The sequence below is a fragment of the Aphanomyces invadans genome (genome assembly GCF_000520115.1).
Source record: "Aphanomyces invadans strain NJM9701 unplaced genomic scaffold supercont1.15, whole genome shotgun sequence".
NCBI lineage: Eukaryota > Oomycota > Saprolegniomycetes > Saprolegniales > Verrucalvaceae > Aphanomyces > Aphanomyces invadans.
Window position 1 is genome coordinate 212,284 of NW_008580160.1, and position 11,773 is coordinate 224,056.

At 56.1% G+C, this 11,773-nt stretch overlaps 6 protein-coding genes across 7 annotated transcripts; 3 read left to right on the forward strand and 3 right to left on the reverse strand.

Annotated features, from left to right (window-relative positions):
* Window positions 1-398: 398 nt before the first annotated feature.
* H310_07730 (hypothetical protein) lies at window positions 399-1,942 on the forward strand. The gene has a single exon (XM_008873216.1). The coding sequence runs from the start codon at window positions 949-951 to the stop codon at window positions 1,555-1,557; it is 609 nt and encodes a 202-aa protein (XP_008871438.1). The 5' UTR covers window positions 399-948; the 3' UTR covers window positions 1,558-1,942.
* Window positions 1,943-2,504: 562 nt separating this feature from the next.
* On the forward strand, window positions 2,505-4,543 carry H310_07731 (hypothetical protein). The gene has a single exon (XM_008873217.1). It carries the CDS (start codon window positions 3,009-3,011, stop codon window positions 3,912-3,914), a length of 906 nt encoding a protein of 301 aa, XP_008871439.1. The 5' UTR covers window positions 2,505-3,008; the 3' UTR covers window positions 3,915-4,543.
* Window positions 4,544-4,819: 276 nt separating this feature from the next.
* H310_07732 (hypothetical protein) lies at window positions 4,820-5,738 on the reverse strand. The gene has a single exon (XM_008873218.1). The coding sequence runs from the start codon at window positions 5,731-5,733 to the stop codon at window positions 4,909-4,911; it is 825 nt and encodes a 274-aa protein (XP_008871440.1). The 5' UTR covers window positions 5,734-5,738; the 3' UTR covers window positions 4,820-4,908.
* Window positions 5,739-6,141: 403 nt separating this feature from the next.
* On the reverse strand, window positions 6,142-7,965 carry H310_07733 (T-complex protein 1, zeta subunit). The gene is made up of 4 exons (XM_008873219.1): window positions 7,533-7,965; window positions 7,309-7,488; window positions 6,712-7,261; window positions 6,142-6,671 (listed from the first exon to the last, which is right to left on the reverse strand). Exons 1-4 carry the CDS (start codon window positions 7,944-7,946, stop codon window positions 6,181-6,183), a joined length of 1,635 nt encoding a protein of 544 aa, XP_008871441.1. The 5' UTR covers window positions 7,947-7,965; the 3' UTR covers window positions 6,142-6,180.
* Window positions 7,966-8,407: 442 nt separating this feature from the next.
* H310_07734 lies at window positions 8,408-11,773 on the reverse strand. Of its 2 annotated transcripts, XM_008873221.1 has the most exons (6): window positions 11,588-11,773; window positions 11,371-11,540; window positions 11,265-11,325; window positions 10,994-11,215; window positions 10,804-10,951; window positions 8,408-10,761 (listed from the first exon to the last, which is right to left on the reverse strand). In XM_008873221.1, the coding sequence occupies exons 1-6, from the start codon at window positions 11,758-11,760 to the stop codon at window positions 9,601-9,603; spliced, it is 1,935 nt and encodes a 644-aa protein (XP_008871443.1). In that variant the 5' UTR covers window positions 11,761-11,773; the 3' UTR covers window positions 8,408-9,600. The 2 variants fall into 2 exon arrangements, with proteins under 2 accessions (XP_008871443.1, XP_008871442.1); XM_008873220.1 differs by having other exon boundaries at window positions 11,265-11,540.
* H310_07735 (hypothetical protein) lies at window positions 8,691-9,424 on the forward strand (the record flags this gene model as incomplete). Its single annotated transcript, XM_008873222.1, has 2 exons — window positions 8,691-9,030; window positions 9,078-9,424. The coding sequence occupies 2 exons, from the start codon at window positions 8,691-8,693 to the stop codon at window positions 9,422-9,424; spliced, it is 687 nt and encodes a 228-aa protein (XP_008871444.1).

Genomic DNA, 11,773 nt, shown 5'->3' on the forward strand with positions numbered 1-11,773 from the left:
GTCAGGATAGAGAAGCTGACATTTCCCTTTCCTCTCTAAGACAGGACACACCATAATTGCCGACACGAAGTTGGCGCCCTCGTTTCCAAAGCCTGGAGATCGTTTGTCGCAACTTCGCCTTGACTACGGGGGGGCAGATGGCCGTTCCATGTGCGTTCGAGAATGCTTCGAAAGAGATTTCCTGGCGCACCGTCAGGTTGGGATTGCTTACTTGTCCGCCTGGCTAGCGTGGCATTTCAAAATCTGTCTAACATCGCCGCCGACGTATTATCCTCTGAGATAACTTTTTGTAGGAATTGATTGAAAATTCGAGGTTCATGATGAATTTCGACCGTATTGGTCCAAATTTCACCTGCTCGTCCACTTAAACTCGCCAACGCCATTGTTATAAAAGCAAGCAAGAACGCGAATATTACAAGGTTTAACTCAAATAACTATGGCGTTTAACAATAAAACGGCCGAAGAGCTCGGCGTTCGTCATTCGGCGTGCATGATGCGCACGAGTTCGGTCAGCACGGCAGCCGCCGACGGCCGCGCAGATGGATCAACTGACCAGCAAGCATGGAGAAGCTCGCAAAGGGCTTCTGTCTTTTGTAAGTCAAACGGAACGACTTGTGGATGCGTCGCGAGGTACACGTCGCCGCGAACCCACCCAAGGTCATGGTACGTTGCTTCAAAGGGCATGCGTCCGCTGAGGAGCTGGCCGATGATGACGCCCAGGGCATAGACGTCCCCAGCTGCCGTGGACGTCTTCGCCTCGTGACGCGATTCGGGGGCTACATAAGGCATTCGCATGCTTCCAACGTGGTGGGGACAGAGCGGCACTTCGACGAACGCTTGGTCCATCATTGCAAGCAGGTTCAACTTGGCGACGAGTGTTCCTTGTTCTGCTTCTTCTTGTAGAAGGATCTTTTCCGGGTGCAACATGCCGTACACGCAGCCGATTGCATGGAGGTGAGCGAGGGCGGCGGCAACGTCTGCGCACAATCGCAATCGTTGAACTCGCACGTCGGGGGCAGGAACAGAGAGGACGGCGTAGTGGCCGAGACTTCCTTTGTTCAAAAATTCGGTCGCAACGGCGAACTGTCGGGTTGCATGGATCCGAGCGACGCCTGTGATACGCGTCAAGTTTTTGTGCGCAGAAAGTGCCAGAACGAGTTGGACGGCGCGACCAAAGAGGAACAAGTTGGTCGCATTCGATGTGGTGTAATCGATGCCCTTGAGCACGTGCTTTGTTCCATGGACTGTCGCAGCAACGAGTCCGTGGCTGGAGCCCTTGACTGGCACCAGGCGGACGCTAGCCATCGGCAGCCAGAGCGATCGAAAGGCATCGACCGAGTCCAGGTATTCGAGGAAGGTCGGGCTTGTGGGAGAATGCGGCTGCTCGTGCAAAGGGGCCGCGGGAGGAAGCTGTCGTTTGGGGGACATGGTCATGTAAGCCGCTCCTTCGTCGTCGTCCAAGCTGTTGAGCGCATTGTCGTGAAGTACCCCTTTCGACAAATGAAGTCGACGGCGGCGGTGGTGAACGATGAAAAACGATACGAGAGCAATGGCTAGCACACTGCCCAAGATGCTGAGCAATGACTTTGTCGTCGCTGAGATCGACGTAGTGGTGCCTGTTGTAGGGGATGGCGCAGTCGTCGTGATTCGTGGAGTGTTGATGGATGCTTCCGTTGTTGACGGCGCGATTGTCGAGGGAGGGAAAGTAATAACCGATTCATCGACGCAAGGAAGCACTTGAATGGGCTCCGACGTGTTTTGCGTTGCAGAGCATGATGCAAACGTCATGGATCTAGTCGTGTTGGGGAGCGTCGAAGGCTGGGGACCTGTCGTTGCAAGGGCACATGCGGTCGCATTCGCAGGACAGATTGCGTAGAACGAAGCGCATTGCGATGTATTCGCCCAACTCACGCTGATGGACGAGCACAGATTCGGATTGGCGTCCTTCGTTGGCAAGCACATGACGCTGCAGAGGGGAGTTTGCTGTGGGGGAATGATCGTTGCTACGACGTATGCACAGACATCACTCCTTCGAGACACACGATGTAATAGAAACCTACAATTATCGTCCGCTGCAAGCGAGGCACCAAGCATGGCGGCGGCGGTCACCACTGCTCGATGCATGAGACTGGCGCTGTGAAGAAACCGCAGAGCAAAATAATGGAGATATGCTCCTCTGGCCGGTCGAGGATAATTTGCATATTTTAGTGTGTTGAATAGTGATTGATCTTTGTATTCCATGTATTGAAAGAAGAAGCAAAATTTACTCAATGCCAGAGTGTGTTGATTTCATCTATAAAATGCATATATTCTGTAGTATAGGAATGTGACATGGTGACCGTATTGCAATGAATTCTGTCGAACGACCTTTTTTATGTTGAGAGTGTACTTGTATACAAATATCAAGTCTAATCCTCGATGGAGAGAATATTATTTTGACTGGCACTTTGTATGAATTGCGATGGACCCGAAATATTTCGGCGGGTCTGACCATATACAGCACACGTCCCGAGGCGCGACTCGGCGCGCGGACGAGTGGCTCCTTCACTATCCTTTCGCCAAGACATGACCGTACGATGCCACGCTACTGCGCATGTGACTCATCCGAGAGTGGTGGGTTTGACGATGACGTATTGTGGGAGGTGCTGAGGGTGACGGCCACCGGTGGCCATGCGTGATGGCAGGGGAGGCGAAAGATAACTCACCGAGCTGTCGAGGAACGTTTCAGTGCATGTAGGGAAAATTCACCTGCGCACCTACGCCAAGGAGGTTGTTAGCAATGGCAGCTGGTGCTCCACCTCGTGAAGAGATGCCGTTCGTGTGCTTGTCGCTGCGTTGCCTGGACTTATGCTTAATATCTAATGAGGCAGCTCATTCAATGCCAGCAGGAGGTGGGACGCCGTGGGGCGGCGTGCAGGGTCCACGTCCAGGGCACTTTTCCACAGCGCTCGGAATGATTCTGGAATCACTTCGGCGGCGTACGGCATCGTCTTGGGGTGTTGAACAAGATGCAAGTCCCCTCGCACGAGCCCCTTGTCGTGGTAGACCGTGCTGAACGGAAGTTTCCGCGTGAAGATGAAGCCGATCATGACCGCCAATGCATACACATCGGACGCTGCCGTCGGCGATGTGTCTCGACGTCGGAGTTCGGGAGCAACAAAGGGAATGTGGAGGGTCGACCCTGCATTGCTCAGCAAGTTGGTCGTGCGAATCCCATCGTAGAACGGCACAAGGAGCGTGAGCACGTTGAGCTTGACCGTGTGGAGAGAACCGTCGACGAGGATTTTGTCGGGGGCAACCAGTCCAAAGGCCAGGCCGTGCTGCCTATGCAAGTACTCGATGGCTTCGGCGATCGCGATCGCGATCGTCGTTTGTTGATGCGGGTCGAGTTGGGTCTTGGCATCCAACAGAACGGCGCCGATCGAACCGTGGTCCATGTACTCGGTCGCGCCGCAGAGCAGCGTGTGGCCATTCGAGTCGACAAGAGTCATGCCAAGGAGGGTCGTGAGGTGGCGATGGCGCAGCGACTTGCCGTGGAGGGTGAGAAGCCCTTCGACGAACGCTTGGCGGATTTGCGGCGACACGTCCATGTATGGCATGCCTTTGAGCACGACCTTCTTCGTGCCCACCATCGTCGTTACGTGGGTGCTCTCGGCTCCTTTCAGCGCTGTCGTTTTAATCGGAGACACAACGTCGGCCATCCACATCGATTCGAGCTTCGGATGGGTCGACAAGTACTGTCGCAAGTGGCGGACGTTGGTGTAATCCAACTCGGCCGACGGTGGGGCACGGGGCGTGGGAGAAGGTGCGGTCGCGCTCCGAGCTGCTGTCGGTTGCGGCGGGATGTAAGCAGATACGTCACACTGACGTTGACTGGACGAAGCAGCAGCCCTGCGGCGTCGAAAGAAGAATAGGGCGAGACCAAGTGCGACGAGGCCGCCGACAACGCCGCCAAGGATGACACCGACGGAGGAAGAACCGTTCGCCACGGCGGCCGATGTTGGCGCGGTTGTTGAGGCTGCAGTTGTGAAGGGCTCGGCAACGGACTTGACACATGGAAGCGTGAGGCTGGTCTTGTTGCTGGCATTGTAGCAGAGCTTAACGTGGGTGCTGGTCGCGCCCATGGTATCATTCCACACTTGAGCAGGAACCGAAGACACCGTGAACACGCATGAATTCACTTGCACCGGGCATTGCACCACGATGGTATTGCCGCAATTCGATGGCGGTGGACCAGGGGAACTCGGTGCGTTGGAGGACGTCGAGCTGGGTACGTTGGTGGACGTGGATGGAGAGTTCGAATAGACTTTGCAGTCCGGTGTTTGAGGAAACTCCATGCCGCCTTCAGACTGGCTGTTGGGTGGACTTGAGGTCGCTGGGATTGGAGTTGTTGTCGTTGGCTTGGCGGTTGCCAACGCAGAAGGTGATGCACCTGATGGAGGAACGACTCCTGATTGTGGTGATGGTGTCGCGCCCGTTGACGACGAGCTCGTCTTGGGTACGACCGTCGACGGTGGAGTCGCCGCCGAGTTCCCTGCCGTCGACATTTGGCAAATGCTTGTTGGTCGTCCGATCGAACACAATTTTTTCAAGATGATCAAAATACGTCCCTGGGTTTAATGACATCCGAGTCCCCACGTCCCTTTCCTCGAATACTACCAGCTTGACACAGCACACTTCTGCGAGAACTCGCCGCAAGTCACACGCTCGACTTTAGAGGAGCATGAAGGAGTCATAAGGAGGTGAAACTCGATTGCGTGGATGCTTCCGTCGTGTGTGTTGTGGATGTGTTCGGAGAGATGGCACATAGTCACTAATCGGAGGGAACATAGTTGAACTGGTCATATTGTCAAAAGGACAGAAAATTTGACATAAAGTCGGTGGCGCTGGCCGTCGCGACGGCGATGACTAGGCTTTGGCTGTGAGCCGAAAGATGCGCTTGATCACTCGATGGGTCTCTCGCGTGTGCTCTTGTACCTCCATGGACACGTCTTCGACGAGTTGGATCACGTTCATATGCTTCCGACACATCTTGAAGAAGCGCTCGTCTCGCTTCCATCGTTTCACATGAGCCAGCACCACATCCACGCGATGGTCCACCACGAGGGCTCGAACGGTGTGGAAGAATGGCTCGAAGAGATGTTCCCAGTACACGCAGTCCGCTGCCACGCATAGCAAACGTCCTCCTTCTTTCTCTTGCGACTCCATCACCATCGCCAAATCTGAGTCGCTTCCCCACGACAGTACCATTGGTCGTACCGAGTTCTCCATCGAACCTGCCTCGTCTGTAGCTGCTGTATTAAGGCGTATGTTTGTCTCAAGAAGAGGCATCGCGACTGGCAAGTCTGTGAGAATCACAGACGTCGCGTGCAACTTGTGGCAGACCAGACCGCAGAGGCCGATCCCAGCGCCAAGTTCGAGGACCTTCGTGCCAGTGGGGAGCATCGTCTCGGCATGTTTTTCGAGGTAGTGCGACAGAAACGTGGCGGCTGGCCAGAGCTGATGGGCAATTCCCTTCTTTCGATCTTCCTTCAGGAGCACCTGAAAGTCATGGCAGAGGCTCGTGAACGCCAACGTGTCGTTGTCGGCAGTCAAAGGAGCGTTCGATATTCCGTCTCGTGGGAGCTCTTCCGTGGGCCTCTCGTCTTCGCTACTGTCGCTGCTGCTGCTCTCGTCGTCGCTTTCCCGAAACATGTTCTTCATCATGTTGCGCGTCATGGTGGCGCCGGCCATCGAAAGGCTATCCGGATAATTTGTCATCCGGTCGCGGTCAACAGGTCGAAACATTTCCACATGCGACGACGTCCAAGGGATCAACGCGGCGAAAGCATGTCTCGGCGACTGGGCAGCAGTTTGGTACTTGACGGTGAGTGAGACCGCCCACAGCCTCGCGTGGTTACACCCTCCGGAACACGCTTCTGCGAACCGCCTTGCTGCACTGAGCTCAGTGCAGCAGTTGTGTGTTGAATGGGCTCCCCGGCGTTGCACAACCTAGTTCATCTGCATTGACATCCACAGGAACTCAACGAGCACTCTTATGGACACCACTTGGCACTGGGTAACAGCACCTGATACCTGCAGTGGACGCCAGCAATGGCATCCTGCACGACGATAGGCCATCGCCTCGTCTGGAAGAGTACGTCCATCGTCATGCCTTTTTCCCATTGTTTCTTAATCTATCTAATCGTCTTGAGGGCCTTCTGGTTGTTGGCTCTTGCCCATTTGTCGTCCTGCCCGCATCACTTCGTCGACAAGCAGCAGCTGGGACGCCAGCGCCGTTGCCAAGTGGATAAACTGGCGCTTCACGCGGTAGTTGTCCAAAATGCCTTCCTGTAACGGGAGCATGGGCTGGCCCGAAAACAGGTCCAGCCCGACGGCCTCGCCCGACTTGGCGCCTTCTTCCAAGCACGCCAAGAGCGCGTCTTGGACGTCCAGGCCCGAGTTTTCCGCCAACACCTTCGGGATGATGAGCAGGGCATCGGCAAATGCCTGCACGCCCAGTTTCGCTCGGCCGCTGATCGTGTCCTTGAACGCATACAGCGCCCGGTGGGCTGCCAGTTCATAGGCGCCGCCACCTGGGACTACACTCGCATCTTCGAGTGTGTTATTCACAGCGCGGATGCCGTCTCGTACAGCGTCTTTGATTTGGGCAATCGTGTGCTCATTGGGACCTACACCGCCGTGAGCTTTCAGCCATGCCATGACGAGTACCCTTAATCAAAATCGAGCAACTCTGCGGGTGGCGCACGTCTTCCACAAACGTGTAGCTGTCTTCGCCTAGAGTTTGTTCGTAGACCTTGCCAGCCCACCCGAGCATGCTCACGTCCATGTCGTCGGTCGAGTTGATCGCCATGCCGCCGCACGCAAGGGTCAGGCGCTCCATGTTGCGGCGCTTGGCGCGGCGGAGAGCCAAGATGCCTTCCTTCGCCAGCATGTCCAAACTCAACGGATCGATGCCTTTCTGGTTGATGATGACAAAGTTCGCCTTGTTCTCTTCCGTGCACACGTGACGTTTGAGCTCGATGATCTGCTTGACCTTGTCATCTGTGAACTTGCGCTCGGCTTCGACCATCTTCTCGCGCTGCTCGGCGCTGTTGTAGAAGAAACCCGAGTTCACTTCGCTCTTTTCGTACTCGAGAGAGACGTTGCACGTCATGATGTAGCAGTTGTCCAGTTCGGACGGCATGTCGGGGTGGCGGGAGCCATGGTCGAGCACGAGACCTTTGATCAACCTCGTATCGGCGGCACTTTGATGGACCATCTACAGCGCCAACGTGACGAAAGCGCACAATTGCTCAATGGTCCTACATGCATGATTTCAATCATGTGCAGGTCGACAGGGCGCCCAGGCACCGCGATGGTCAAGACAGCGTCCGTGACAATTTCGGTCAGTTGGTCGGCCAACTGCTGATCCAACTTGGTGCGTAGCGAAGTGCGGGCGACGCTGGTCAAGAGTTCGCGGTCGTGCAGCAAGTTGGGCTTTTCCACCTGTCCACGAATATGAGGGCAATGCAACGAGGTCATGCAGTCACCTTGATCTTGTCCAAAACACGAAGGGCTTCTTCGCGGGCCAATTCGAATCCTTCGGCAAGAATGCGGGGGTGGAGGCCGTCCGAAAGGAATCGTTCTGCTTGTTTGAGCAGCTCCCCAGTGAAGAGCACGCTCGAGGTAGTTCCATCCCCAGTGATGTCATCTTGAGCGGTGGCCGCGCGAGCAATCACGGCGGCGGTGGGGTGTTGGATCTGCATTTCATGGAGGAGGACATTCCCGTCCTTTGTGAGCTTGATTTGGCCGGCACCACCAACAAGCATCTTCAGGGTTCCACGGGGGCCCAAGTTGGACTTGAGCACGCCCTGCAGACCGCGGGCAGCGCTGACATTAACCAGGAGAGCTTGGGAGCGCGCGACGACTTCAGCGTTCGGGTTGACTGTGCGGACGCTGGACATGGAAGATCACCGACCAAGGAAAGAAATGAGGTATACGAAATGCCTGTGTTCGACTCTCTGCATTCTCATTGGCTAAAATCCAGAAAATCGAAACACCCCCCGTTGAGAACCACAAGACACGCACCGATGCTCTATAAAACGCACCCATTTCAACATCGATTTTTCTTCAAACGTGCAAAAATATCCAAAATACGTCCGAAACCACGTGCAGTTCCCTGTGAATATCTACAACTTCGCGTGGATAGTACGGACGGTGTGTGGACACGCCATGCCCAGAGTTTTCCTCTTAACGTTGGTGTTATTCATAGCTTTCGAACGAGGGCTGTCAACGCCTACGGAGCATCTTCCTCTGGATTACTTTATGAATGTCGAATTGAAGAAATTGCAACACTTTTTGGATAAAATCCGTCGAATTTGCGCTGAATGTGTCGACCTTCGCAGTGTCTTTTTCTTCGGAAACTCACCAATGAAACATCATATTAACTTCGAATAGCGTAGTTCGAAGTATGCGAATCACGATCACCACCAAGTGATCCCATGCTCCATCGCGGCGTCCGGCGATTCTCCAGCCGGCGGTCCTCCCGAAAAGGGACTTCGTACGACGAGGATGGTGTGTCTTTGAGCTCGAGCTTCGGTAAGAAAACTCTTGCTCATTTGAATGCGCATCTTGCTGCGTTCGAAGACAAAGTGCGAGGTGGGCCGAGGGAGCCATCGCCACGAGAAATACGGCGGTGGGAAAAGATCATGATCAAGAAGAGCGAGCGCACGTCCACACCAGAGTACTTGGCACAGCCCATCTTTCGACCAAACAGCGCCGCGCTCGATCGTTTTGGCAACAAGTCGATGGTAGACTACGAAGACAAAGTTCCCGTGGGCGTGTTTCCCGGGACTATCCATGTTGTGTCGACCGTCGAAGACGAGATGCACCACCGCGTCGCGCTAGAAAGCATGTCCGTTGTCGGCATCGACTGCGAGACGAAGCCCAGTTTATTTCGGCACCATGCATCCAGTCCGATTGCGTTGGTCCAACTGGCGAGCCACGACACCGCGTTGCTGTATCGGGTGCGGTGGAGTGGCACGTGGAGTAAGCAACGACGCGGTCGCGTGGAATAGTGTCTAAGTACGGTTTAGATCCAACGTTGGAGTTTCCGGGGCTGCAGCACGTCCTGGCCAACAAGGACACGATCAAGGTCGGCCATGGCTGTGCCCTCGACTTCAAATCGTTGCGCGACTGCCGCATGGCATCGCATATAGTCAACACGGTCGACACGCTCCCCGTGGCGACCAAGATCGGATGCCTCAAGCCCAACCTCCGCGCGCTCGGGATGATCTGGCACAATATCCAGATCTCCAAGGCCATGCAGACGTCCAACTGGGAAGCGCCACACTTGACGACGGACCAACTCGAATACGCCGCCACCGATGCATGGCTGGCGCGCCAAGGTACGTTCTTGGCGACACAAGTTGGTCGAGGATGACGCGCGTGGCTGCGTAGTGATGTTGGGCCTCGTGCAATTCGAACCGTCGAGGCAGTACGTCACAACGACCCACTACACAAACACAACCGTCGACACGATCGGATCAAGTCGAGACGACGTCGTCGCCAAGTTGTGTGCCGTGGCCCAAGATGAGTTGCACTAGTTCGAACGACGTGTCAAATGTCGAGGGCACTGCCGTCTTGGTACTCCAACACGTATTCTTCGTCCGACTCGCCGTGGCTGTCTTGACTCTTTGTATCGCAACCCCCGTCGTCGATGCTCGGGTTTAGGCGGGTGGTGGGAAACCAGCCGTGCGCGGCGCCGCTCTGCACGCTGTGGAGTGCCCGATGGACAACAAAGCCCTCGGTCCATCCATTTTCGTCGTGGTTCAAGATTCCAATCACATCCCCTGGCTCGACGTGCAATTCCCACTCGTTCGAGTGCATCCACGTGACTTCGACCAACGGCAGCCACTCGACATACGTGCACGGAAACCAGCCTTCCGTACACGACAGAGCGGGATGGACGACGTGGCCTCGCCACCATCCGTCGCTCGGCGTTTCGAGCACTTGGACAAGATCGTGGTCTTGTAGGTGCAGCTCTCCCTCTGACGTCGGTTCGTACGTCCCCAGCGCGCGAACAAGACCCAAGACGTTGTCGGGGGCTCGCACCCATTCAACGTAGGTGCACGGGAACCATCCGGCGCGCCCGTCCACGGCAGTTCCAAACCACCACCCGGTTTCATCGACTTTGTCGACTACGAGCACGTCGTTCATCGTCAAGGTGAGCTCCGTGGCGTCTGCAGCGACGTAGTCGGCGACGACGCGGACCGTCCTCAACGCGTCGGTCGAAGCAGGTTCGGACTGGTTTAAGAAGAGTTCTCGTGCGACGCGTTCAGGTCGTTGCTCGTCTCGACGAGTCTCGACCGAGCTGGAGCGCACGCGATGCAGCCACATGCGAGCAATTTCAACGACGGCATCAGGTACATCGGGTCGCCAGTCCCAATTGCCGTCCGATGCCTCGGTCGTGAACCAAACCCCGCCAAGGACGCGCACTGAGTACGTCCACACGAGCGCTCCATGGTCGAACCACCACCACCCGCCGTCCAGCGGTTTGGTTGTGCTGTTGAACCACAAGTACGTTGGGCCAAAGGGCGGCACGGTCGCTACGAACGCGTGGCTGAGCAAGTCGAGTGCCGTCGGGCGCAATGCCGGGTCCTTGACAAAGCACAACGCCAAAAACGCGTGCGCAGCGTCAGACAGATGCGCCGGGATCGTCGGCATGGCCGTCTCCGACGCAATGTGAAACATGGCGGTCAACGGGTTGGAAAAGTTGCTCTGCCAGGTCGTGAGCTACGAATGGCCTCAACTGCGTCGTACCCAAGGGGGCGTGCCCGTCGCCATCTCGATGACACAGCACCCCACACTCCACACATCCGACTTGGTCCACCCGCTGCTGCCGCTTCCGTTGGCTTTGACACTCTCTGGCGCCATCCAAAACGGAGACCCGACGCCATCTTGCGACGACCTGTACGGTTGTTCACGCGCGATCGGCGGGCACGACGCGTACCGATGGTGGATGCCCTCATCAACGAACCCTCCGCAGAGGGCGTCCGTGGCAGCGCCAAAGTCGGCAATTTTGAGGCACCCCGCGTCGGACAGCAGCAAGTTGGCGCATTTGAGATCGCGATGGGCAATTCCGCGGCTGTGAAGGTAAACGAGCCCTTGCAGGAGCTGGTACGTATACGCACGCACGATCGACTCGTCGAGGGGACCGCATGCTTTGAGCAAGCTACGGCGTCGCTTCAGGTAGGGCTTTGGAGGGGGGGGAGCGGCCTTACCCGCTGATCGACCCAAGAGGAAGGTATTCCATGAAGATGCTGAAGATGTTGCCTTCTTGTTCTGAACAAAACCGAGTCAATCGGGGAAGCGGCAGCGGCGGAGTACCAGCGCCGTAGTACTCGACGACGTGCGGATGGTACAAAGACTGCCCGATGCGCACTTCACCCAGGATGTTCTCGATGGATTCCTCTTCCTCGGGAACAAACGTGCCTTCGATCTCGTCGAGCCCGCGTTCGTCGCGAACTCGCACTTGCTTGACCGCCATCATCGTGGCCCTGCGTCGATGTCGTTGGAAGACGCGATGGAGTGAATGACATCTTACGTGGAGAGCAAGATACCGACGTACACCTTGCCAAAGCGACCGCGGCCGATGAGTTTTCCTCGCTGCCATACAAACGAGTCCATCCTGCCATCGCATGCAACCTCCGAGGGTTTCTCGTGGACAATCGAGGTAGTTTCGGGTCGGTTTCGATGCGTGAGTAGAGCGAATTGCATGCGTCGGGCAGCA

Excerpts from the sequence above, each read along its gene's own strand:
- H310_07730 (XM_008873216.1), top strand. The coding sequence starts at position 949 with ATGGAGGTGAGCGAGGGCGGCGGCAACGTCTGCGCACAATCGCAATCG.
- H310_07731 (XM_008873217.1), top strand. The coding sequence starts at position 3,009 with ATGCAAGTCCCCTCGCACGAGCCCCTTGTCGTGGTAGACCGTGCTGAA.
- H310_07732 (XM_008873218.1), bottom strand. The coding sequence starts at position 5,733 with ATGGCCGGCGCCACCATGACGCGCAACATGATGAAGAACATGTTTCGG.
- H310_07733 (XM_008873219.1), bottom strand. The coding sequence starts at position 7,946 with ATGTCCAGCGTCCGCACAGTCAACCCGAACGCTGAAGTCGTCGCGCGC. Across the intron at positions 7,489-7,532 it reads GTGTTTTGGACAAGATCAAG|GTGGAAAAGCCCAACTTGCT; the intron begins GTGACTGCATGA and ends ATTCGTGGACAG. Across the intron at positions 6,672-6,711 it reads TTGCTCGATTTTGATTAAGG|GTCCCAATGAGCACACGATT; the intron begins GTACTCGTCATG and ends ACGGCGGTGTAG.
- H310_07734 (XM_008873220.1), bottom strand. The coding sequence starts at position 11,760 with ATGCAATTCGCTCTACTCACGCATCGAAACCGACCCGAAACTACCTCG. Across the intron at positions 11,216-11,264 it reads CCTCTTGGGTCGATCAGCGG|CTTGCTCAAAGCATGCGGTC; the intron begins GTAAGGCCGCTC and ends GCGACGCCGTAG. Across the intron at positions 10,952-10,993 it reads GATGAGGGCATCCACCATCG|GTCGTCGCAAGATGGCGTCG; the intron begins GTACGCGTCGTG and ends ACAACCGTACAG.